At 46.2% G+C, this 25,587-nt stretch overlaps 1 protein-coding gene across 1 annotated transcript; it reads left to right on the forward strand.

Annotated features, from left to right (window-relative positions):
- The first annotated feature begins 11,718 nt into the window (after positions 1-11,718).
- On the forward strand, positions 11,719-25,290 carry LOC137552913 (uncharacterized). The gene is made up of 2 exons (XM_068271420.1): positions 11,719-12,533; positions 25,180-25,290. The coding sequence occupies exons 1-2, from the start codon at positions 11,775-11,777 to the stop codon at positions 25,234-25,236; spliced, it is 816 nt and encodes a 271-aa protein (XP_068127521.1). The 5' UTR covers positions 11,719-11,774; the 3' UTR covers positions 25,237-25,290.
- Positions 25,291-25,587: the final 297 nt, after the last annotated feature.

Below are 25,587 nucleotides of genomic sequence, written 5' to 3' on the forward strand. Positions count from 1 at the left end.
TTTTTCAGAAACTGATGGCCCAGCACACATTCTTATACCTTTGCTAAATCATTCCCTCAAATAAACATAGAAAACCATCACATGGATAACAGTGTATTCAGTATACAGTGAAACAGCTCAGTCTGTTGTAAATGTGTCTGATTGAGTAGTAATTCCCTCGTAAATCTACACTTTGCAATATTTTAACTCTCTATGGCCCTGATTCACAAACTGGCAGTAAAATTGACAAAGCACACAACACAAACAATGTGTCAGGTTTTGTGCAGATAGTGCAACCTATGCTATATACACATTTCATGTTATTAGCATACGAAGATAGTGTTGTAATGCTTGGGGGGTATACTTTCTGAGTCAGCATGTATGCTGAAGACTGGAGGGCTCGCTCTTCACCTGCTGACCCTGCCTGGCATGCCACTAGCTGACCCTCAACCTGTCCCTGCATGGCACACCACTAGCTGGTTCTAATAAGACTTAGGCGAGCAAGCATACAAGCTGATGCAGAAAGCAGATCTACCACCAAGAGCAACAAGACTATGTAGTTGGGTAATGGAAGAGGCTACACAGGTTGTCACAGGTGTAATGAACAAGGGAGCAAGATTGCCCAGAGCAACTGCAGCTCTGGGCTTCCGATACCACCACAAATAATACACAATGGTTGCGAGCTGAGTAACAAGACAAACAATGGACAGACAGACTGACTGACTGACTGTTGCCTAGGGTGGCTGCCACCTGAGCCTCTGGCTAAGTAACAAGACAGACAACAGAAAGACAGATAGAATGCTTGCAAGACTAATTGCTGCCCCAGCAAGCATCCACCCTGGCACAAACAAGTCAAACAGAAAGGAGCGTAACTAATAGCAACCACAGCCTATAGTTATGTCCCCAGAAACCAGACTTGTGGGAATACTACCAGTCAACAACGTGGTGATGGCAGAATCCAAGCTATCAGGATAGTGGACTTCACTGACTCCCACGGGTTCAGCACAGTCCAGCAGGCAGGAAAATACAGAACAAAGCAAAATACAATTTTACAATAACAACTTTCACGGCTTGGCCCCAACGACAACTATAGTAGCTGTATGCTATGTCGGGCGGAGTCTGAAATGGGAGGCATACTTTTATGTCGACATCAGCCAATAGATGCAGGCTTGCAAATTCCCACACAACTGAATGGTAATTACTGAATCCTGAGCTAGCTTGATTACAAGCTGCTAGCTGACTGTGAAAAAGGGCTCTCATAACAAATACATGCAATATTATGCAACAACATGCATGTAGGAAATCCAGGGCTATCTGCAAGCAAGAGGAGAAATCATGACAGCATCCTGAGCTGCTCTGAACTGCAGAGTGATTGCAAATGACAATGAGACTTATTGCGAATGCGCAACCAAATGCAAGCAGATAAGTCAGAACTGCCAGGTCACAGTTTCACTGCAACTGACAGAACATGCTACAGGAGAGATCCTGACAAGTGTATTGTGCATTATGCAAGTAATGCATGCATCGTGTACACAATTCAAGTTGCGCTATTTGTGCAGCACACTTTACATTCCTTGCTGTGTGTGCAAGTCAATTTTACCAGTGGTTCATGAATCAGTGCCAATGTAGCTTACATGTACAGCGTTCCAAATTTTTACATGTGTGCATATCTCTCTCACCACTAAAGGTAAACATGATATACAGTACTTCAAATAAAAAAAGGAAAAAATAATTTTGAAATTACAGTACAAGAAAACTTTGTATTGCGCATGCATTATTCGGCGATGCCAGATGAATAATGCCCGGTGCCAGCAGCAGAGAACGGCAGATCGGAGGAGGACGGCGTGGGACATTACTGCTACATGGGGCTGATAGAAGCCCCAGGTAAGTGGCGGCTTTTATCCTTAGCAAACCCCCACAGAACCCCTTTAACTACAGAGGAGGTAACTTAAGGAATGAAGAGATAAGATAACTCTCTCACTGTGTGGTGGCAAGTTTTCTCTTGCCTTATTATCTCCAGCATGAACTTAGTGAATTGAGGCCATTGTTTCTGCAGGTGCAACAACTTGTCCTTCATACTTGATAGGCCATGTCTACTGATTTAGGCCATAATGCTTTGGGGTTCTCATGATTACAGCTATTCCATGGTTTCTGTAGGTGCTACTGCTTGTTTTTCAACCTTGAATATGAAACATGTTTTCAACCTTGTAAAAGAACTAGATCACATATTTTAATTACAAACATTAGCAAGCTTTGGCTCTACTTAGCATCTTGCAGTTATGGTACATAGAAAGGTTAAAGAAGAATCCTTTCCATTAGTAAGAAGCATCATCACCAGCTACAACTGAAGTGAGAGGGATATAGAGGCTGACATATGTATTCCCTTTTAAACAATGCACATTGCCTGGCTGCCCAGCCTGCTTACCCTCTGCCTCTAAAGCCTTATACACATGAGGCACAGATGTCTGCAGTTGCAAGCAGACAAGAGACAAAGCAGCGACAGTTCGTCGCCAGGTCCCTCTGTGCGACAGCTTTACACACGTAGCACAGAGGGACAGAGATGTGGAGGAAGCTGTCTGCGGAGGGTTCATCCCCCGCCGGATGTTCCCTTCACTGCCTATTGTCTCTAGTCCCTAGTCCGCATACACACGTCCGTATGCGCGGCGGACTAGGGACGGTTCTTGAGGCAGGAGTTGCCGGCGATTGAACTGTTCAGTCGCCGAGCGACAGAGGGACCTGGGCGACAGTTCGTGGTGCGTGCCTCATCCACACGTGCGAACTGTCGCACGGACAGGCGCGCGCCACGTGTAACAAGCTACAGTTGTGCACCGTGTGTATGGGCCTTAATATGTTTAGCCATAGTTTCAGATATGTGATTCAGACACTGCAGATACCTGAAAGATCAGCAGGATGCCAGGCAACTGGTCTTCTTTAAGAGGAAATAAATATGGCAGCTTCCACATTCCTCTCGCTTCAGTTGGCCTTTAAGTGGCAGTCATTGCATCCATTGCCAGGAACACAGTAATAGATTGAAACCATGCAGTAAATTTCTAATCTACCATCACGGGTCTCACAAGTGCCTGCCAGTGGGCATAAGCAGCTCCTTTTTTGTTTTATAAATCCGTGGTCTGACTTTTTATTCCTGATCACGGATTATCTTGATCAGGCCTAGTGTGTATAAAATATTTCTACTTACAACGTAAGACTCTCTTTGCATTATACAGTAACAGCAGGTCCAGTTGTGCAATAGTTGCTTATAGCTTTTGTGAAGAAGCTCTGAGGGAAGTAATTAGAGAGAGCCCTACTTAGACTACACAGAGGGAAGAGCTTAGCTGAGTGAACTGATGGCAGGTTTAATATGCCAGTGTATAGGGCCCTAGAGATGATCAGTTTATTCTATTGAAATTATCTTCACTGAGATTTCATAAAGGTATATGTGATCAGTTTGATTAGTTCATTGAATTGTGAGGCTGTGATTGGCTGGTCTCAGTCATGTGGCCATGTCCCACTTCCGATTTGCTTTTTCAGCCAATGAAGCAATCATAACTGATCCATAATCATGTGATCACAACCAGCAAATCAGAAGCTTCCTAATAAATAATCTAATCATGATGATCATGTGTATCTTTATCAATTTACCTAATGAATGATTAAATAAAGTGGCCTTCACTTTTGCCAGTAGAACAAATAAATCCCCCCCCCCCCCCCAAAAGAGCGAAAAATGTTGAAAAGACCGATATGAATATATATATTATAGTTACTAAAAGCACCATGTACTATTTTCCATCTGTGCATTGTAGTAAACAGAACACAATATTTAAATAAATACTCTATTGATTTTGGGAAATAAATGTGCAAATAATTAGCATTAAATAGATGAATCAAAATGTTATATGAATATGTTGAAAATATTTTCAATAGGCTTAATAATGTTCAAGAATGCTGAAGATAAAATTCATCCAGACCAAACTATGTAATTTCCCTAGTACATTAAGGCACATTTCCTATGCTTTGTACATTTAATATGTACTGCTGGTTACATAAATAATTAAGACATTCTTAGACATGCCACAAAAATGTTTCAGCACAATTAAGCGAAGAGGTCTAAGTTCTGAAAATATGCATGATCAATTCCAGATTTGAAATTGCAATGCTTGAGGTGCCTGAAAGATCATGGGCAGTGCGGTATTTTAGGAAATCATCAGCCAACTCCTGAGATCTAAAACACATGACAAAACCACAAGCCACACATTATGAGATCTGAAAGCTGTAACATGAGTGACCTAATTTATTCCATGTGGGTTTTCCTGTTTGATGTTCTTAGACTCTACGTGATGTGAACGCACAAATAATAAAAGTCTGTGGTAAGGTTTCCCCCTAGGGAATTATTTTAACCATATTTTGAATAGTAATTTGAGGACACAAATTGGATTTCTTATGATTTCACTAAATTCGCTTCCAAAGGCAAGTAGTTACAGTAGTTGAAAGTTCCAGTTTCGGAGCAAATGTGAAGATTATGTCTTGATTACACTCCAGGACATTCACATATTTTTCCAGCATGAGGATGAGATATAGTAATTACTTCCATCTTGGTTCTATGGAGCCAAAAGACTGAGATGTGTTATTTCCTTCAATGATGATTGCTTCTCTACTTCCTTTTTTGACATATTGTTCAGTTTTATGAGTTTGAAACCTCTGCCAATATACATTAGTTGACATATAGTTTATTAATGTAATCTTACTGCATTTTTTAAAGGAGGCCTGTATTATGATTAATTTAGAGGTTTTTGTTATAATTTAAGTAGGCCTCAGTTATTTGGACTGAGTTAGTCAAAAAGGCTTGGAGTGCAGATCGGCCCTTTAAGGGGATTTTCTCTGAGAGAGAAAATCTGCAGTTCTGTCAGCAGAACTAGAACATACCAAGAAGCTGTTCTAGTACAAGGCCGCAGGTCTCCCTGACCTGGGCATGTACCGCCACTAGAACAATAAACATCAGCCATGTTATGTAAATATCCACATTCCTGCATATAGGTCAGAAGCCTCATTGATTATTAATCAAGTAGGTGTGTATGATGACACCATGAGTGGGTCCACCAATAGTCTGATCTAGGGGGTGGCGAAGATGATGTCATATTTAACTCTTTCCTAGTCAGTATTAAAGGCTGAGGGAGCTATGGGAGCTCATTCTGCTCTTTACTTTCGCAATAGCTCGCAAGGCTGACTGGGACCACTAAGTATGTGCTTCCTTTCTGTAATCTGATATAATGTATGCTGTACATAGGTAGTCTAGATGTAACATAGAGTAGATACAAGAAGACCTGGGTACTTTCAGCAGGAAGGTACTCACGCAGCTGTAACACAACATGGAAGTCTGCTTTGCCAGGAGATGATAAACTGTATCTATCTGTTTTTCTGTTACTTGAATAAATAACGTAAACATTGAAGAAGCCTGAGGAAGTCTATCTCCTACTTGCTGTGTGGAGAGTCAAGTGATCTCACAGTCTGTGAGACGTAACTGTAAGAAGTTACTGGTGTCGAAGCAAGATGATATAGAAGCAGGTTCTAACAGTGGCGCTGAAACCCTTCCCTGCCTAGCAAAACAGGCAGACAGGGGCCGGGGCCGAAGAAGTTTCAAGATATTCCACAGCAAAACAAGCGGAATAGACGCGGACTGTAGAGCTTATCAAGCTGATACTGATAAGCTGGTGTGGGAGCCAAGCACACGGCTGCAATTCGAGGAAACCAGCGGCGAAACTCTTAGATGTTAAACTTTGACTGTAAGTGCACAGCAGTCAATAGCCTAAACCGGACCGCAGGTGACTGGAATGCTCCGAGGCCGGCTGGCAGCTGCCGCTGGAGATCGATCCGCTGAGCCAGTGTGGGTACACAGAGATGACGCTCAGGAGTTCCAGGGATCCACTCAGTTTCGTGGAGAAGTTGCCAAAAGCTGGTCGAATTGGCAGGCGTACGAAGTCCGCGGCTCAGGCATGTATGATTTACGTTGTTATATTGCGTTATCTGTGTTGTATTTGGTGTTATAACAAGGAGAGGATAATGTGTTAATGGGTACATTCTGTGTTAATTGCAGTGTGGAGGCTGCGGGTTTCTCATCTCTCCCGTGCGTGTTGGGAGGGGTGAGGTTAGGAGCAGCTCCGTGGTAAATATGTGGTGCTGTGTTCAGAGTTTATGTGTTTTGTTTTTTTTTAGGATTCAATGTTCCTGTGTTGCTAGAGCGTACATGGTATGGGTTTTAATGTTTCTGTACTGTATGTTACGGTTTAGAATGTGGTTACATCCACATTTGTCACAGGCATGTTTTTTTCTGCGGGTGGTATTTGCTGCGTTTGTTTTTTTTCTCTCTTTCGTTTTCTCAGAGAAGCTGCCTGCGTAGGAGTGTTGACAGCGAAGCTACAGTCTGTTTGTACTGGATGGGAGGGAGAAGAGAGAGAGAGATAGCTGAGTAGACGGGAGAGAGAGGTAGCTGAGTAGACAGGAGAGGGAAGTTGAGACAGTTGTTAAACTTAGAAGTAAGGTTTTTCTTCGGTGAGCTGGCGTGTTTCCAGAGCCCGATCAGTGTGTTTTTTTTCCTCTCTGTCCGTAGTGGATAGCGTAGTGAGAGGTGCAAGCTTATCTAGTTCCAGTCAGGGCCACTAAAAGTTCTAAATGTATATATAGGTTTAATGTTGTAGTCATGTCAGACTGATAAATGTGCGTCTCAGAAGTACTAGCTGTTAATATGGTTTAGAGTTACGCTGCGCGTTTGAGTAGTTCTGAGTTATGGCGGAGATATGCTGCAGATGATTTGTGAGGAGAGAGAGTTTTCTACGTCCCTGGGTGATGCTAAGAGGTAAAATATTTAGCATTGCAGCTGTGACGCGGTTTGTCTCAAGTTTGGCAAGCATCCCAGAGAGTATAGGTAGCGGAAGGCTGACTCTCGGTAAAATGTATCGATGCTGTGTGTAACTATGCATAAAAAATGTATGTTCTGTGTGAGTTTGTTTTCTCTCCTAAGGTTTATAGGATCGAGAGGCTGCTATGGGAGCAGCCATCTTAGCTGGCAGTCCAGGACTCAAAATGGCGGCAGTGGAGAGGGCCCACCCCCAAGAGTCATGGCCCCCACACGTCATGGCAGGGGGGAGGAGGGGCTGGGGGATCCACGTCACGTCAGGCTGTGCTCGCGGCTCCGGACAGAACAGCTGAAAGGGAGGGGGGTAGAAATACAGAGACATGCTACTGTGTGTCTCGGTTCTCGAAAGTATTTCCCCAGAGTTTTTCCCTGAGTCCATGGAAAGGAATGCCAGGATACGTGCACCAAGCTATTACTGTAAGATTAGCAGGAGCACGGATAGGAAGTGTGTCCCAGCTAGGTGCAGGGACACTCGTAGCAGTGCAGGTCAGGAAAGTGTCTGTACTGAGTTGCTTACGGGATTATTCCTGTAAGTGGGGCACCTTAATGGGTGGTGCAGCATGAGTTCCCAATAGAGTATAGGGGGGGACAGTGCATAAGGGGGGTGCCGGAGTTGGAAAAAAGGGAGTTAACCAATCCGGGTTTCCGTCGCCGCTGCTGCAGAGCGGTAACGTTTTTTTCCGGTTTTTGTCGTGGACAGGGCCAGAGCTTGACTAAGAGGTCTATGCTGGGCTGGGGCTGTTTTTTGTGTGCGTTTTTTTCGTCCACTGATTGGTCAAATATGTTTTTTCCAGCTCCGATCAATTGTAGCACATAGAACAAGAACTGACAGCAGTTCATGGGGCAATTATACAGATGATAGAATTGCCGTTTACAGAGTGACAGTGTATCAGTACGGTGTTTGCCATGTGACTACCTACCACGTGGGCAGTCAGGGATCTGCATACAGGCATGCGACGCTGATATGCTTAGCCCTGCACCCTGTGTAGTTTAAGTGTTAAATGCTCCTTCCTACAGGGAGGCAGCCATTTTTTTTTTTGCAGTTTAGGTAGTGGCACGGCAAACATTGATCAGAGGGTACAACACACAGAACTTCTAGCAGAGCTGGTATCGCGATGAAGTTCTAGATAAGGTAATGCGAAAATGAGTAAGAGCATTGCAGGCTCACCTGCAAAGCAGCAACAGGTGTGGCATCCGTAATCTGTGCATGCGACAGCCGCGCATGGACAGATAGGGGGGGATGTGGAGTGAGCTGCAATGAGGTGAGAGCTTCCAGAGGTGAAGTCCGCGGGAGCATATTTTAAACAGGTAAGTACTGAGGATAGTACTGAGGTAGGGGGGTGAAGTTTAACTCCAATCTACCAATAAGAGTAAACAGAGTTCATGGGAACCATAAAGCAACGAGATCAATTACGATATATATTGATCAATTTAAAGTGTACAGAGTACAAGCCGCAGGGCGAATCCCAAATCATTAATAAGAATTGATTTGTTTGTATTGTGATTTCAGGAGTTGGGCAATATGGAATCGAGACAGCTGCAGTGCTGGCAGCAAAGATGGAGATGTCAGTCGGATAAGCGAAAGGTTCCAGATGCCAATCTAAGTTTGGAGAAACACGAGATTCCTGAAATTGGAAAGAGACTAAAACACGAGATTCCTGAAATTGGAAAGAGACTAAAAACCGAGGTTCCTGAGATCGGAAAACGTCTAAAAAAACTGACTGAGCAAAGCATAGTGCAAATTGCTAATGTTTTTCTTTCCCAAGGTGGTGCTTTTATAATGAAGAGTACTGTGCTGATGGTGATCCTAGGTTGCCATTCCGTCCTAGGAGAACGAAGAGAGGACAGTCTCATGTATAATAAGGGGTTAATGAGAATGCAAGGCCCAAGCATGTTAATGTTGGGTGACAAAGGTACTAATCCTTTCACACCTCCCTCCGCTTGGCACAGATGGACCATGCAGGGACGGAGGAAAAGAGCACTTGTGCCAGGAGAAAACAAATTTCAGGGCACAATGTGGTTGAAAGGGCTGAAAGGTCAGGTGTGCTGGAAGGGTGACGTGAACGGCAGTGTAAACCTGCTATTGAATGTCACACTCCCAGAATCATTGCACCGATCCAAAGGTTTGTTAAAAGGTACATTGCAGTACAATGGGTACGTGCAAAAGGTGGAGTGTGTGATTCAGGGGTACCTTGTCTTGGTTATGCAGAGTGAGATGGTTCCAGATTGGAGAGGAACGAGCAGGAGGCGTCAATTCTCCTGCCGGAGAGACGCGGGGGACAACATCACACTCTGGAACTACCAACAGAGAGCGCCTCTGAACCAACTATGCACGCGTAAAGGCTGGAAAGCCGAGGGTTGGTGGTTCTCGAAACAAGAAGTAAAAATCGAGATCAAGCCACATTTACAGGTGACAAAGAGGGTGGGGAGAGCGGTCCCGGGGGAGGGAAAGCCAACACAGGGAACCCCATTCACACCACACGGGTCACCACAGGGGACGATATTACACAGTCCATATGCAGCCACTTATCCTCATGCTAGTTGGGTAAGTGAAGAGGTACTCTTAATTGAAAGATTGCAGAGAGTACAGTCTTCCCGACCTCAGGTACATATTGTGCCTCAGGACATAAGGGGGGAAGAGGTCCAATCAGAACAGTTGGGGGCATATTTTGTCAGGGAGAGGCTTAAAGATCCTGTGCAACTGAGATTGGACAAGGGGAGGTATAGTAATTTTTCTGGAGAAGGATCTTTTGCATGGCAGCTTCGAGATGTTTGGGTGAACAAAGGGAAACGGTGCAACATTCCTTTAGGCACCGCCACTTCCTTAGTTCCCACCTCAACCCGTGTCTCACACCAGGACCTGAGAGGTCAACCTTTTTTGGTGCTAGATGGGGAGGTGAAGCAAGTAGAGTTGTCCTCATGCGGGCAATTCTTGCAGAAGTACCTGCGTTGGCCGGGGCAAGTCAAATTTAGTGAAGAAGCCTGCGGGCTCCATAACGCAGAATGCGAGGCTACTATTCAAAAGATCCACCCTGAAGCCCAACCGATAGTTCCGGTGGCTGAAGGAAAGGTTTGTTTTTTTAACATAGTGTCTAAGGATACATTCAAGGGATATTCTCATAATTGTTCCGATAAGGGGGAGTTTCCAAGGGGAACATATTGGGCGAGCAGAGATCCCATATGGATCCAGTCATCCAGGTTGGATGACGTTATTTCTCAAAGTGTTAAGAGAACTCTAAAGTGCAAAGTTTCACGGGTAGTTCCTGAAAGAGAACACGACATGGGACAAAGGGGAACAGGGTTTGATCCAAGACGACCACATTTTGTTACAAAGGTTAAACAAACAGTACACTAAGTTAGAGGTAAGATTTCACCATGATACAGGTGATCTTAACGAGGTAGAACACAAAAATGAGCAGGTGAGTGCCAGTCTGACCTGGTGGACAAAGGTTCCGGTGATGTTCCAGGGACACTCGGACTGGGCCTCTGCAGTTCCAAAGTTCTTTCTACACCCACTGGTCGTCTGGATGGGGATGACAACGTTAGGCATCATTATCCAGGTGAGGTTGCGTGTTAAAATTACGTAAAACAAATTAACCTGGTCCAGAGATTGGTGCCTCATAAACAATCTCCTGAACCGATATTTTCAAATTAAGGGATATACAGGGTTACGGGTATAGGTTTAGTAGTACCGGTGATGGAGTTGATTGTATAAAGGCGTTCTTTTAGAAGGCACCTGGCACTGCTCCATTGAGTAACAAACAAACGAGTTTCACTTTTCTGTGGTCATGCAAGTTTGTGAGTGATACGTAAGTGACGCAAATGCTGAGCATGTGGTATAGAGGGATTTAGAAGTAGGGCCTCCCCAGAGAGCCTGGTTACAGGAAGACCAAGAGGTCTTGCTCTCTCTCTTCCAGGGGTAACCGCCTAGAGCAGAGAAGTTGTGTGAGCACGAACATCGAAAAGTGAAACATAAAGGAAAGAAACCAGGTACGGTTAGTGTGCTGTCTGTCTACAGCCAGATTCTATTAATCAGTATAATTGAACTCTACTCCCTCTAGTGGACACTTTCAAAATAGCATTTGTTCCTTGCTGTATTATCCAGAAGTCATGTGACAGGGAGGAAGTAGATGCTCTGTGAACAGGAAGCAGTTTGTTGTAAGGCCCAGCCAGATTCCCACTGTGCTGTTGCAATCCACATCCATCTATCCTTCATCCACGCCAATCCAAGCATCGTTGGTATGTCAAACCTCATCTTTTAGCTATATCTGCAATGTAGAATGGATATTTGTTGTATACATGCATTTGTTAGAGCTTTATAGCTAGGCCATAGCTCATGTATGTTGGGAGATGCCTGTCACATGCTCTGAGATCTGTGTATTTCTACTGCACTCAGATCCATTCATCATGCTGTTATACATGTTCTGATCTATAGTTCATGATGTGATAGTTTCCTCATCTGCAGCAGCATTCTATGTTGTACAGTGTATTCTCATGCATATGATGTTTGATAGATGCTGTATTGTATGAATCCACACCTTTGCATTGCATGCATGGTCTGATATTATGCTTTTGTTTGCATTTACAGTTTTACCTTCTTTTGATCATTTACATTAAACAAGTTACCGGAACTTACACAGTGTGATGATTGAAGGGCGAGTAAACTACCTGTCGAATTATTCTTCACAATAAGGGGAACAGGACAGTAAAACAACGGCTTCCACGGAGAAGGCCCTTGAATGAGATAGAGCACGTCAAGCAGAATAAGCGCTTCATCCGGGTGCAGCAACACTGCGCAGCAACACTGCGCAGCAACACCGTGCAGCCACAGCTTCTACTTCAGAGTGACTGAAGGTACTCTCATAGACCCACCTCTAGAAATACAAAGATGTCTGAAGTTTCACACAAGACTAGATCCAGAGTGTCACTCTCATCCAGACTCTCACATCGATCCCGTGCTTCTGAAGCTGCAGCACTAGCCAGAGCCGAAGCAGAGGCCATGAAAGCACAGATAGCATTTGCAGAACAAGAAGCAAAGATAAAGCAAGCATTTGCAGAACAAGAAGCAAAGATAAAGCAAGAAAAGGCATGTCTAGAAGCTTCACTAGAAGTACTCAGCTTGAAAAAGTCAGCAGCTGCAGCAACTGCAAAAGCACAAGTATTAGAGGCTGCATTAGAAACTGACAACCACTTTAACGACAAACAAGACATCCAGTCTGACTTACAGCAAGAAGCTGCAATACGGCGTACTGAGGAATACGTGAGAGAACATTCACAGATACTCCATCAATCTGATCCAATCGCAGAAGATGGAAACGAGTACCCACACAGCAATGCAAGCTTTCCACTTCAGCAAAGTTCCCATCAGCAGAACGCTTCTTGCCAAGACCCTCCCTTTACTGCAGACGCATCATGTTATGCCCCTCCAATGAGAAACTCCAGAGGTCAGATCTTCCAGGAAGATCCTGCGATGGACAGCAAGCGACGTGACACTCCACGCTACTGCTCAGATCCACCTGAAGGCTACAGTTATCCTAGACCTCCAGTGAAAAAAGGGACTTGTACTCATTCATCAGATGCGAGAATTATACCACCAGCTAATCACTATACAGACTCACTAGCTCATAACCAAGTCACATCAGATCTGGTAAGATATATGGCAAGACGAGAAATCATTTCTAAGGGACTTGTGCAGTTTGACGATTTGCCAGAGAACTTTAGGGCTTGGCGGGCTTCATTCAGAAATGCTATAGCAGATCTTAATCTCTCTTACAAAGAAGAAATAGATCTTTTGGTGAGATGGTTAGGCACTGACTCATGCAAGCAGGTAAAACGCATACAAGCTGTACATGTGAACGACTCCAGAAAGGGTTTGCGGATGGCATGGCAGAGACTTGATGAGTGCTATGGGGCTCCTGAGATTATAGAGGACTCTCTGTGGAATAGAGTAGACAGCTTTGGGAAAATCTCCAGTAAAGACCACATCAGGCTCAGAGAGTTAGGAGACCTGCTAATGGAAATGCAAGCTGCAAAGGAAGAAGGTGACTTTCCAGGTTTAGCCATTCTTGATACAGCTAGAGGTATAAGTAACATTGTTCAAAAATTGCCAATTTCCCTACAAGAGAGGTGGATGACTCAGGGTTCCAGATACAAAGAACTGCACCGAGTGCTTTTTCCACCATTCTCTTTCTTTGTGAGTTTTATTACACAACAAGCAAAGATGCGCAATGACTCAGGGTTCATCCTGTCCCCTCAAAGCTCTGAGGGTCAGAGACTAGAGAAACACTATCACAAGAATGCTACTCATAGAACTTCCGTCTCAGTGCACAAGACTGAGACTTCTCCAAATATACAATCACAGAAAGAGCCTACCCATGCCAAGTCAGTGGACCTTGCCCAAGGTTGCCCCATTCATCGCAAGCCCCATCCTTTGCATGAATGTCGTGGTTTCAGGGTAAAGCCTTTAGTCCAAAGAAAGGCCTTCCTGAAACAAAATAACATTTGTTACCATTGTTGTGCATCTACTTCACATTTTTCAAAAGACTGTGATAAGACTATTTGTTGTACAGAATGTGATAGCAGTAAGCATGTGTCTGCTATGCATCCCGGTCCCGCTCCATGGACTGTGAAGGCTGAAACAGAGGGGGAGCATGGCGGGGAGGGACAGGAAAGTAGCTCACCACTAGATGTGTCAGCCATGTGTACTGAAGTTTGTAGAGAGAATCCACAAGGCAGGTCATGTTCAAAAATTTGTTTGGTCAATGTGTATCCTACAGGGCATAGGGAAAGAGCTATCAAAGTTTATGCAATCTTAGATGACCAGAGCAATAGATCTTTGGCAAGACCAGAGTTATTTGAGCTTTTTGGGTCAAAAGGTCACCAATTTTCCTATTCCCTCAGAACATGTGCAGGAGTGATTAACACTACTGGGAGAATGGTACATGGCTTTCAGTTGGAATCCCTTGACAGAAAGGTGTCCATTCCACTACCCACGCTGATAGAATGTGATGAAATCCCAGATGTTCGATCAGAGATCCCAACTCCAGAGGTTGCACTTCATCATACACATCTGAGACAGTTAGCCACTCAGATACCTGAGCTTGATCCTAATGCCTCCATTCTCCTGTTGCTAGGCAGAGATATTATTAGGATCCACAAGGTCAGGGACCACATTAACGGGCCACACGACTCTCCTTACGCCCAAAGATTAGACCTGGGGTGGGTTATCGTGGGCAATGTATGTCTAGGTGGGGTCCACAGACCAGAGACAGTGCATAGCCTCTATACCAACACCTTAGACAATGGCAGGAGGTCGCTGTTCACACCTTGTCCAAACTACTTTGCTGTGAAGGAAAGCTTCAATACAAGCACACCCCTGACCCTGCAGGCCTCATCTGTCTGGAATTCCTCTTGTATGGAAGACTGTCTTGGACACAAAGCCCTTGAAATTACCAAAGAAGATGACAGAATGGCTCCTTCCCACAGTGAGCTTGCTTTCATGGAGATTATGAAGAGAGGTTTCTACAGGGATGAAGACAACAGTTGGGTTGCTCCACTACCTTTTAAAGCACAGAGACAACGGTTGCCAAATAACAAGACACAGGTTTTGCACCGATTCAGGTCTCTTCAAAAATCCTTCAAGCAGAAGCCTGACATGAAACAACATTTCTTTGCCTTCATGGAGAAAACGATACAGAATGGCCATTGTGAAGTAGCGCCACCACTTGATACAGAAGAGGAATGCTGGTATCTGCCTCTGTTTGGGGTATACCACCCGAAGAAACCCTTGCAAATCAGGGTGGTCTTTGATTCAAGTGCCCAGTGTGGTGGGATATCTTTGAACGACATCCTTTTGAAAGGTCCAGACCTCAACAACAATCTTTTAGGAGTATTACTTCGCTTTCGAAAGGACGCCATTGCCTTTGTGGCTGACATTGGCCAAATGTTCCATTGTTTCCTGGTTAGACCCGAAGATAGGAACTTTTTAAGATTCTTCTGGCATAAGGATAATAACCCAGCAGAAGACATCATCGAATGGCGGATGAAAGTGCATATTTTTGGCAACAGCCCCTCACCAGCAGTAGCCATTTTTGGCCTCAAACTCGCAGCACGTGAAGCAGAAAGACAGTTTGGTGCAGATGCAAGAGAATTTGTGGAAAGAGACTTTTACGTTGATGATGGGCTAAAATCTCTTCCGACTGCAACACAAGCCATCAACCTTTTGAAGAGAACTAGAGAGATGCTGGCATGTTCCAACTAGTGTTGGGCGAACAGTGTTCGCCACTGTTCGGATTCTGCAGAACATCACCCTGTTCGGGTGATGTTCGAGTTCGGCCGAACACCTGACGGTGCTCGGCCAAACCGTTCGGCCATATGGCCGAACTAAGAGCGCATGGCCGAACGTTCCCCGAACGTTCGGCTAGCGCTGTGATTGGCCGAACGGGTCACGTGGTTCGGACCCGAACGCGCTCTGATTGGCCGAACTGTCACGTGGTTCGGGTAAATAAATACCCGAACCACGTCATATCTCCGCCATTTGTCTGTGGGTTTAGCTTTGGGTAGGCAGGCAGGGTAGTTCGCGCTCCAGCCACGCTAGCCAGGGTCCCCCCCAGTCATTGTGTGTCGCTGCTGGGAATAGTAGTACACCGCTCGCTCAGCATTCTGTTTACTGCCACTCTGTGTACCTCGCTCAGCCACACTATATAGCATTCTGTTTACTGCCACTCTGTGTCTGCTGGGAATAGTAGTACACCGCTTGCACAGCCACACTATATAGCATTCTGTTTACTGCCACTCTGTGTACCTCGCTCAGCCACACTATATAGCATTCTGTTTACTGCCACTCTGTGTCTGCTGGGAATAGTGGTACACCGCTCGCTCAGCCACACTATATAGCATTCTGTTCACTGTTCTGTGTCTGCTTGGAATAGTGGTACACCGCTCGTTCAGCCACACTATATAGCATTCTGTGTACTGTTCTGTGTCTGCTGGGAACAGTAGTACACCGCTCGTTCAGCCACACTATATAGCATTCTGTGTACTGTTCTGTGTCTGCTGGGAACAGTAGTACACCGCTCGCTCAGCCACACTATATAGCATTCTGTTCACTGTTCTGTGTCTGCTGGGAATAGTGGTACACCGCTCGCTCAGCCACACTATATAGCATTCTGTTCACTGTTCTGTGTCTGCTGGGAATAGTGGTACACCGCTCGCTCAGCCACACTATATAGCATTCTGTTTACTGTTCTGTGTCTGCTGGGAATAGTGGTACACCGCTCGCTCATCCACACTATATAGCATTCTGTTCACTGTTCTGTGTCTGCTGGGAATAGTGGTACACCGCTCGCTCAGCCACACTATATAGCATTCTGTTCACTGTTCTGTGTCTGCTGGGAATAGTGGTACACCGCTCGCTCAGCCACACTATATAGCATTCTGTTCACTGTTCTGTGTCTGCTGGGAATAGTGGTACACCGCTCGCTCAGCCACACTATATAGCATTCTGTTCACTGTTCTGTGTCTGCTGGGAATAGTGGTACACCGCTCGCTCAGCCACACTATATAGCATTCTGTTCACTGTTCTGTGTCTGCTGGGAATAGTGGTACACCGCTCGCTCAGCCACACTATATAGCATTCTGTTTACTGTTCTGTGTCTGCTGGGAATAGTGGTACACCGCTCGCTCATCCACACTATATAGCATTCTGTTCACTGTTCTGTGTCTGCTGGGAATAGTGGTACACCGCTCGCTCAGCCACACTATATAGCATTCTGTTCACTGTTCTGTGTCTGCTGGGAATAGTGGTACACCGCTCGCTCAGCCACACTATATAGCATTCTGTTCACTGTTCTGTGTCTGCTGGGAACAGTGGTACACCGCTCGTTCAGCCACACTATATAGCATTCTGTGTACTGTTCTGTGTCTGCTGGGAACAGTAGTACACCGCTCGTTCAGCCACACTATATAGCATTCTGTGTACTGTTCTGTGTCTGCTGGGAACAGTAGTACACCGCTCGTTCAGCCACACTATATAGCATTCTGTTCACTGTTCTGTGTCTGCTGGGAATAGTGGTACACCGCTCGCTCAGCCACACTATATAGCATTCTGTTCACTGTTCTGTGTCTGCTGGGAACAGTAGTACACCGCTCGTTCAGCCACACTATATAGCATTCTGTGTACTGTTCTGTGTCTGCTGGGAACAGTAGTACACCGCTCGTTCAGCCACACTATATAGCATTCTGTTCACTGTTCTGTGTCTGCTGGGAATAGTGGTACACCGCTCGCTCAGCCACACTATATAGCATTCTGTGTACTGTTCTGTGTCTGCTGGGAACAGTAGTACACCGCTCGTTCAGCCACACTATATAGCATTCTGTTCACTGTTCTGTGTCTGCTGGGAATAGTGGTACACCGCTCGCTCAGCCACACTATATAGCATTCTGTTCACTGTTCTGTGTCTGCTGGGAATAGTGGTACACCGCTCACCCGTCACTGTATAGCATTGTGCTCTGTGTCGCTGCTGGGAATAGTGGTACTGTATAGCATTTCTGTACTGCCACTGTACTGCTGCCAGTCAGCGTGTACTGTAAGGATAAGTGAAATGAGGAAGAAATCCGGTGAAAGAGGGAGGGGCAAGGGAAGAGGTGTTTCCCCTGACGGTTCACGTACAGGCCACAGGGGAGCACCCAAGAAAACCCACTCAATACCACCCATGTTGTCCAGGACAACAACCCTCACAAATCCAAAAGAACAGGACCAGATAATTACTTGGATGACCTCTCAAGCGTCCAGCAGTGGGTTAAGCAGCACCAGCACATCACGCACGAGGTCCGAGTCCTCAGCCAGTTACAAGGAGCCAGTGGGCACAAAGCTGACACAACCGGCAGCGACACCACGCACACAACTGCCAGATAACCAGTCCGATGAATTACCTCAGGACACAATGGGGTATTCGCAGGAGCTATTCCCAGCCCAACAAACTTCCACCTTTCAAAGGTCAATGGAGGAACAGCCAGAAATGTTGTGCCTGGATTCACAACCGTTAACTGTGGGAAATGTACCGCGCACTGAAATACGAGGCGAGTCCGAAGAGGACTCGGAAACCCAAATCCCAGAGCAATTTGGGCAGGAGGGGTTGCAATTGCAGGAGGTCGGCCGACAAGATCTGGAAGACGACGTTGGAGTGTGCTGCGCAGAGGTTGTTGTGGGGAGCTCTACTCCACGGCGGTGGCCCACAATGACATATGACGAGTTTGAGGAGATGGAAGAGGAGGGTATGGACAATGTGGACAGAGACCCAGATTTTGTTTGTGAACGAGAACATCGCCGTCGTAGCAGCAGCACAGATGAGTCTGTTGAAGAACACACTGCTGCACGAGTTCGCCTTGTGCCACAAGGTAGGCGGCGCGCAATTTCAGGCACCACAAGCGTGGAAGTTCAAGTGAGAGGCAAAAGAGGAGCAAACAGAAATCGCCAGCAAGGAGGCAGGTGCTCCAAAGTCTGGGCTTTCTTTGAAGACTGCACTGAGGATGTTACCATGGCGATTTGCAAGGTGTGCAAGACCCGCCTGAGCAGGGGGAAAAATATTAACAACCTCTCCACCACCAGCATGAGCCGTCACATGCTATCCAAACATCCCACTCTTTGGGCAAACGCGTCAGGACAGGGTACCAGAAACAACACTGCCTCCCTTGGGTTCACCAGACCCGCCTCAGCAGCAGCAGTAGCCCAGCCATTGCGTGGTTCACAACATTCACAAACATCAGACGACGCTGACACTGTCACTTTCCGGAGTAGTGCTCTTGAGGTCTCCCAGTGTTCATCAAACACAACAACCAACAGCCCTTCCGTGTGCAGCGCTACGGTTCAGTTGTCTGTGTCGGAGATGTTTGAGCGCAAGAGGAAATTGCCAGCAAATGACCCCCGGGCCGTGGCAGTAACAGCCAGCATAGCCAAGCTTCTGGCCTGCGAAATGCTGCCATATCGATTGGTGGAGACAAACAGCTTCAAGGGCATGATGTCAGTGGCCATCCCACGTTACGTGGTTCCCAGCCGCTACCACTTTGCACGCTCTGCAGTGCCTGAGTTGCATGAGCACGTGGTCAGCAAAATAACCCGAAGCTTGAAGAATGCCGTTGCCTGCAAGGTTCACCTCACCACTGACACCTGGACGAGTGCGTTCGGCCAGGGTAGATACATCTCCCTTACCGCGCACTGGGTGAACCTTGTGGAGCCTGGCAGCGATTCCTCACCTGCTACGGCACGGGTGTTGCCCACGCCACAAACAGCTGCACCGCCGTCCCTCCCACTGGATAACAGCAGCACCTACCTCTCTGACTCCTTCTCCTCCAACGCATCTCAAAGCTGTACCTCATCCGGAAACGCTAACCCAGCAGCAGTAGGATCGTGGAAGCAGTGCAGCACAGCTGTTGGCATGCGTCAGCAAGCGTTGCTGAAGCTAATCTGCCTTGGGGATAAGCAGCACACAGGGGAGGAAATTTGGAGGGGAATAAAGGAACAGACGGATTTGTGGCTGGCACCGCTGGACCTGAAACCGGGCATGGTTGTGTGTGATAATGGGAGTAATCTCATTCGCGCTTTAAGGTTGGCTAAGCTGACACACATCCCTTGCCTGGCGCACGTGATGAACCTAGTAGTTCAGCGGTTCCTGAGGACATACCCAGGCGTGCCCGATCTGCTGTTGAAGGTGCGTCGAGTGTCCAAACATTGTAGAAATTCCAGTACTGCTTCGGGGGCACTCGCCAAGATGCAGGAGCGCTTCAATCTCCCCCACCATCGCTTGCTGTGTGATGTCCCTACGCGCTGGAATTCTACGCTGCACATGCTAGCCCGCTTTTGCGAGCAGAAGAGTGCAGTGGTCCAGTACATGACGGCGCAGTACCGAGGCGCATCCGGCCAGCTGCCAAGCTTCTGTGGATCCGATTGGGCCAACATGTTGGACCTCTGCCAAGTCCTCCAAAATTTTGAGCAATCCACGTTGCTTGTGAGCAGTGACAACTCTTCAGTCAGCATTACCATACCACTGCTGTGTTTACTGAAGAGGTCGATGTTAAAAATCAAGGAAACAGCTGTCATGATGCAACTGGGGGAATCTGAAGGAGAAAACGATCAGCGTGATGGTACCAACATCAGGCCATCCGCCTCAGGGAACGCTGGCCCCAGCAGCTATGACGAAGAAGAGGAGGAGGAACAGCTGGAGTTGGAGCAGGAATTTCATGCCACCACTGACGAGGGCCAGAGCGGTGCACGTTGGACTTCCACAATTCAACGCGAATGGTCAGCAGAAGCAGACCAGGAGGAAGGTGACGACTATGATGCATCACAACAACTATCACAACGCTCACAAGAGGATGATGAGGATTCTGGTAGGACTCTGGCACACATGGCTCAATTCATGCTAGACTGCATTGAACGTGACCCACGCATTGTGCGCATTCTGGACAACACCAATTACTGGGTTTATACCCTTCTGGATCCACGGTACAAACACAATGTTCCAAAACTGCTTGAAGAAAGAGTCAGACAGGTCAAAATGGAAGAATACCAGCAGGCCCTTGTGGAGACTTTAGAGAGGAGATTGACATCCTCCCCCTCCTCTAGCCAGTTGTACGCAGACAGACTGACTTCCGCAAACCCAGGACGACCAGGAGGGCAGCAAACAACGCAAGCCGCAGCTAGTACCCAAAAGGGAATGGTATCGGCAGTGTCCTTGGAGTGGGAAAATTTTCTGACACCCATGCAGCCGCAGCCCACTGAACAGCAAGCGTGCAGATCCACCTCCAACACCGATCGCCTGGAGAAGATGGTCAAGGACTACATGTCAGATGGCGTAGCTGTGTCGAACCATCCATCTGCACCCTTCAACTATTGGGTATCGAAGCTAGACACCTGGCACGAACTGGCAATGTACGCAATAGAGGTGCTGGCTTGCCCGGCAGCCAGCGTTATGTCGGAACGCTGTTTCAGTGCTGCCGGAGGCATCGTCACAGATCGGCGTATCCGCCTCTCTACAGACAATGCAGACCGTCTGACTCAAATTAAAATGAATCAATCCTGGATTGGAAATGACTACGCAACACTCCAGGACCCCAACCAAGTAACATGACCAATGAACATCTGGGATGGTGTTGCGTTTCCGGGCCCTGTTTATTGAACCTCTCATCTGTATTACATTTATGACTGCATGGCGGCAAAAAGCATTGCTGCTATATCCGCACGCTTTTTGTCCACATGCAAGGCCTGGGTTGTTGTGTCTCACAAAGCGTGGCCTTCTCCTCCTGCGCCTGCTCCTGTTCCATCACGTCTGCTGCTGCTGGGTTAGCGTTGCCGCGTGGTCCCTGTTTATTGAACCACTTATCTTTATTACATTTATGACTGCATGGCGGTACAAAGCATGCTATCCGCACGCTTCTTGCCCTCATGCAAGGCCTGGGTTGTTGTGTCTCACAAAGCGTGGCCTTCTCCTCCTGCGCCTCCTCCTGTTCCATCACGTCTGCTGCTGCTGGGTTAGCGTTGCCGCGTGGTCCCTGTTTATTGAACCACTTATCTTTATTACATTTATGACTGCATGGCGGTACAAAGCCTGCTATCCGCACGCTTCTTGCCCTCATGCAAGGCCGGGGTTGTTGTGTCTCACAAAGCGTGGCCTTCTTCTCCTCCTGCGCCACCCTCCTCCTGTTCCATCACGTGTGCTGCTGCTGGGTTAGCGTTACCGGTCCCTTTTCCTGGAACCTCTTATATGTATTACATTTATGACTGCATGCCGACAAAAAACATGTTACCTGTGCAAAGAAAACAGACATTTCCCGCATTTAAAAGACAGTTTTCCCTTTGAAACTTTAAAATCGATTTTCTCAAAAACTATAAGCTCTTTTTGCTAATTTTTTTTTCCTCTTGTACCCACTCCCAAGGTGCACATACCCTGCAAATTTGGGGTATGTAGCATGTAAGGAGGCTTTACAAACCACAAAAGTTCGGGTCCCCATTGACTTCCATTATGTTCGGAGTTCGGGTCGAACACCCGAACATCGCGGCCATGTTCGGCCTGTTCGGCCCGAACCCGAACATCTAGATGTTCGCCCAACACTAGTTCCAACCTACACCTACATAAGCTAGCATCAAACAGCAGAGAAGTCATGATGGCCTTCCCTTTAGAAGATCGGGCAAGTGACCTAAGGGATCTTGATTTCAGTGCTGATGCATTACCCATTCAAAGAAGCCTTGGCATTAGCTGGGACCTCAAAAAAGATGTTTTGACATTCCAAGTATCACAAGAAAAAAGACCTTTCACTCGTCGAGGAGTCCTCTCTACTGTGAACAGTGTATATGATCCTCTAGGTATACCCGCACCAGTCATCATAAGAGGAAAACTTCTTCTTCGTAATCTCACTGCAGATACTCAAGATTGGGATGCACCCCTACCTGAAGAGAAGAAACAGCAGTGGGAAGATTGGAGAGAATCCCTACAGCAGTTGAGACACGTTGAGGTATCCAGACCTTATGGATCGGTTTCCTGCTCTAATGCTCAGCATAAGGAACTTTGTGTATTCTCAGATGCCTCTGTCCAGGCAATAGCAGCAGTAGCCTACTTAAAGGTTGTCGATGCTCAAGGAGAAGCTCACATTGGGTTCGTCTTAGGAAAGGCAAAGCTAACCCCACGTCCAGAACTCACCATCCCACGGCTGGAGCTTAGCGCAGCTGTCCTTGCTGTGGACATTGCTGAATTCATCACCACAGAAATCGACTTGAACATAGACACTGTTAGCTATTTCACTGATAGTAAAATCGTTCTGGGCTACATTTACAATGAGAAAAGAAGATTTTATGTGTTTGTCAGTAATCGAGTCCAGAGGATAAGAAGATGTTCGATCCCAAAGCAATGGCATTATGTGCCTACAAAGGATAATCCAGCAGATCTCGCCACCAGATCTGTCTCAACAGCACATCTACAAGACTCAATGTGGCTTACAGGTCCAACATTCCTACTCCAGTCAAATTCACCATTCAAAGAGACTGAGGCCTTCGACCTTGTGGATCCAACGACAGATACAGACATCCGTCCTGAGGTGATAGCATTAAGTACTGTATATAGAGAGAAGAGACTAGGATCTGAACGTTTTTGCCGCTTCTCTAGCTGGAATACTTTGACACGAGCTGTCGCTCGTCTCATTCACATTACCCAACTTTACAAGGCGAAGGCAGAAGAACGTCCTGAAAACTGCAATGGTTGGCACCTCTGCACAGGACCACATCTTATCGAGTTCCTCAAGAAAGCCAGAATAACCATCATCAAAAATGTGCAAGAAGAAACATTTCCTAGGGAGATCCTCTGCATTCAAGAGAAAAAGAGTATCCCCAATGACAGTCCACTTAGAGCTTTAGATCCCTTCATAGATGAAGATGGGCTATTAAGAGTAGGCGGACGTCTACGCAACGCAAATCTTGGACATGATGAGAAAAATCCAGTCATTATCCCCGGTCGACACCACATTGCCACCCTCATAATCCGTTACTATCATACCCAGTCACAGCACCAAGGACGGCACATTACAGAAGGAGCTATTCGTTCAGCAGGGTATTGGGTACTGGGAGTTAAGAGGAATGTTTCCAGTCTCATCTTCAAATGTGTTACCTGCCGGAAGCTCAGAAGGACCTGCGAAACACAGAAAATGGCAGACTTACCACCTGAGAGACTTAGCACAGATCCTCCATTCACTCATATTGGCCTAGATGTATTTGGTCCTTGGTCAATTTGCTCCAGGCACACCCGTGGAGGTAAAGCCAACAGCAAAAGGTGGGCAGTTCTTTTCACCTGTCTCAACATCCGTGCCATCCACATAGAGATCTTAGAATCCATGGATGCCTCAAGTTTCATAAATGCCTTGAGAAGGTTCTTTGCTATACGTGGCCCAGTCAAAACCATCAGATCAGACAGAGGAACAAACTTCGTAGGTGCTTGCCATGAACTCAAAATCTCCTCTAACCTCGATGACAAAGTAGAGAGTTTTCTTTCAAAGCAAGAAGTGGTTTGGATTTTCAACCCCCCTCATGCTTCCCACATGGGAGGAGTGTGGGAAAGGATGATCGGAATCACCAGGAGGATTCTAGATTCCATGTTTTTGCAACAACCTTCAAGGCTTACTCATGAAGTCCTAGTCACTTTGATGGCAGAAGTGACTGCTATTGTGAACTCGAGACCGTTGATACCAGTCTCAACAGATCCTGAGGATCCCCAAGTCCTTACTCCAGCAACCCTAATAACTCAAAAGATTGTATCTTATCCAGCGCTCTCTGAAACATTTGACAGCAAAGACCTCTACAAACGACAGTGGAGACAGGTTCAGAGCCTGGCTAAAGACTTTTGGCACAGATGGTACAAACAGTATCTGTCTACTCTTCAGGTACGAAAGAAGTGGCAGTCAGACAGGCCAAATGTTCAGCAGGGTGACATTGTGCTTCTGAAAAATCACCAAACCAAGCAGATTAAGTGGCCTATGGGTCGAGTGACTAAGACCTTCACCCATGATGATGGTAGGGTCCGTAAGGTAGAGGTGAAAGTAAATACAGAAGGCAGTTCAGGTTTGTTTATTAGACCAGTAACAGAACTTGTCTTGCTCTTATCTCCTGCAGAATAACTTTCAGTGGTTTGTTAAAGTGTGGTATCTTATAGATACCAGGCGGGGAGTGTGCTGTCTGTCTACAGCCAGATTCTATTAATCAGTATAATTGAACTCTACTCCCTCTAGTGGACACTTTCAAAATAGCATTTGTTCCTTGCTGTATTATCCAGAAGTCATGTGACAGGGAGGAAGTAGATGCTCTGTGAACAGGAAGCAGTTTGTTGTAAGGCCCAGCCAGATTCCCACTGTGCTGTTGCAATCCACATCCATCTATCCTTCATCCACGCCAATCCAAGCATCGTTGGTATGTCAAACCTCATCTTTTAGCTATATCTGCAATGTAGAATGGATATTTGTTGTATACATGCATTTGTTAGAGCTTTATAGCTAGGCCATAGCTCATGTATGTTGGGAGATGCCTGTCACATGCTCTGAGATCTGTGTATTTCTACTGCACTCAGATCCATTCATCATGCTGTTATACATGTTCTGATCTATAGTTCATGATGTGATAGTTTCCTCATCTGCAGCAGCATTCTATGTTGTACAGTGTATTCTCATGCATATGATGTTTGATAGATGCTGTATTGTATGAATCCACACCTTTGCATTGCATGCATGGTCTGATATTATGCTTTTGTTTGCATTTACAGTTTTACCTTCTTTTGATCATTTACATTAAACAAGTTACCGGAACTTACACAGTGTGATGATTGAAGGGCGAGTAAACTACCTGTCGAATTATTCTTCACAATAAGGGGAACAGGACAGTTAGGTTCAGAAGTGGGGATCTGCGGATCAAGCCTTTTTAGGGGGGATTGTTATAATTTAAGTAGGCCTCAGTTATTTGGACTGAGTTAGTCAAAAAGGCTTGGAGTGCAGATCGGCCCTTTAAGGGGATTTTCTCTGAGAGAGAAAATCTGCAGTTCTGTCAGCAGAACTAGAACATACCAAGAAGCTGTTCTAGTACAAGGCCGCAGATCTCCCTGACCTGGGCATGTACCGCCACTAGAACAATAGACATCAGCCATGTTATGTAAATATCCACATTCCTGCATATA

Source organism: Hyperolius riggenbachi, chromosome 1, assembly GCF_040937935.1.
Source record: "Hyperolius riggenbachi isolate aHypRig1 chromosome 1, aHypRig1.pri, whole genome shotgun sequence".
NCBI classification, from domain to species: Eukaryota; Metazoa; Chordata; class Amphibia; order Anura; family Hyperoliidae; genus Hyperolius; species Hyperolius riggenbachi.

Excerpts from the sequence above, each read along its gene's own strand:
- LOC137552913 (XM_068271420.1), top strand. The coding sequence starts at position 11,775 with ATGTCTGAAGTTTCACACAAGACTAGATCCAGAGTGTCACTCTCATCC. Across the intron at positions 12,534-25,179 it reads ACCAAGTCACATCAGATCTG|TTTTACCTTCTTTTGATCAT; the intron begins GTAAGATATATG and ends TTGCATTTACAG.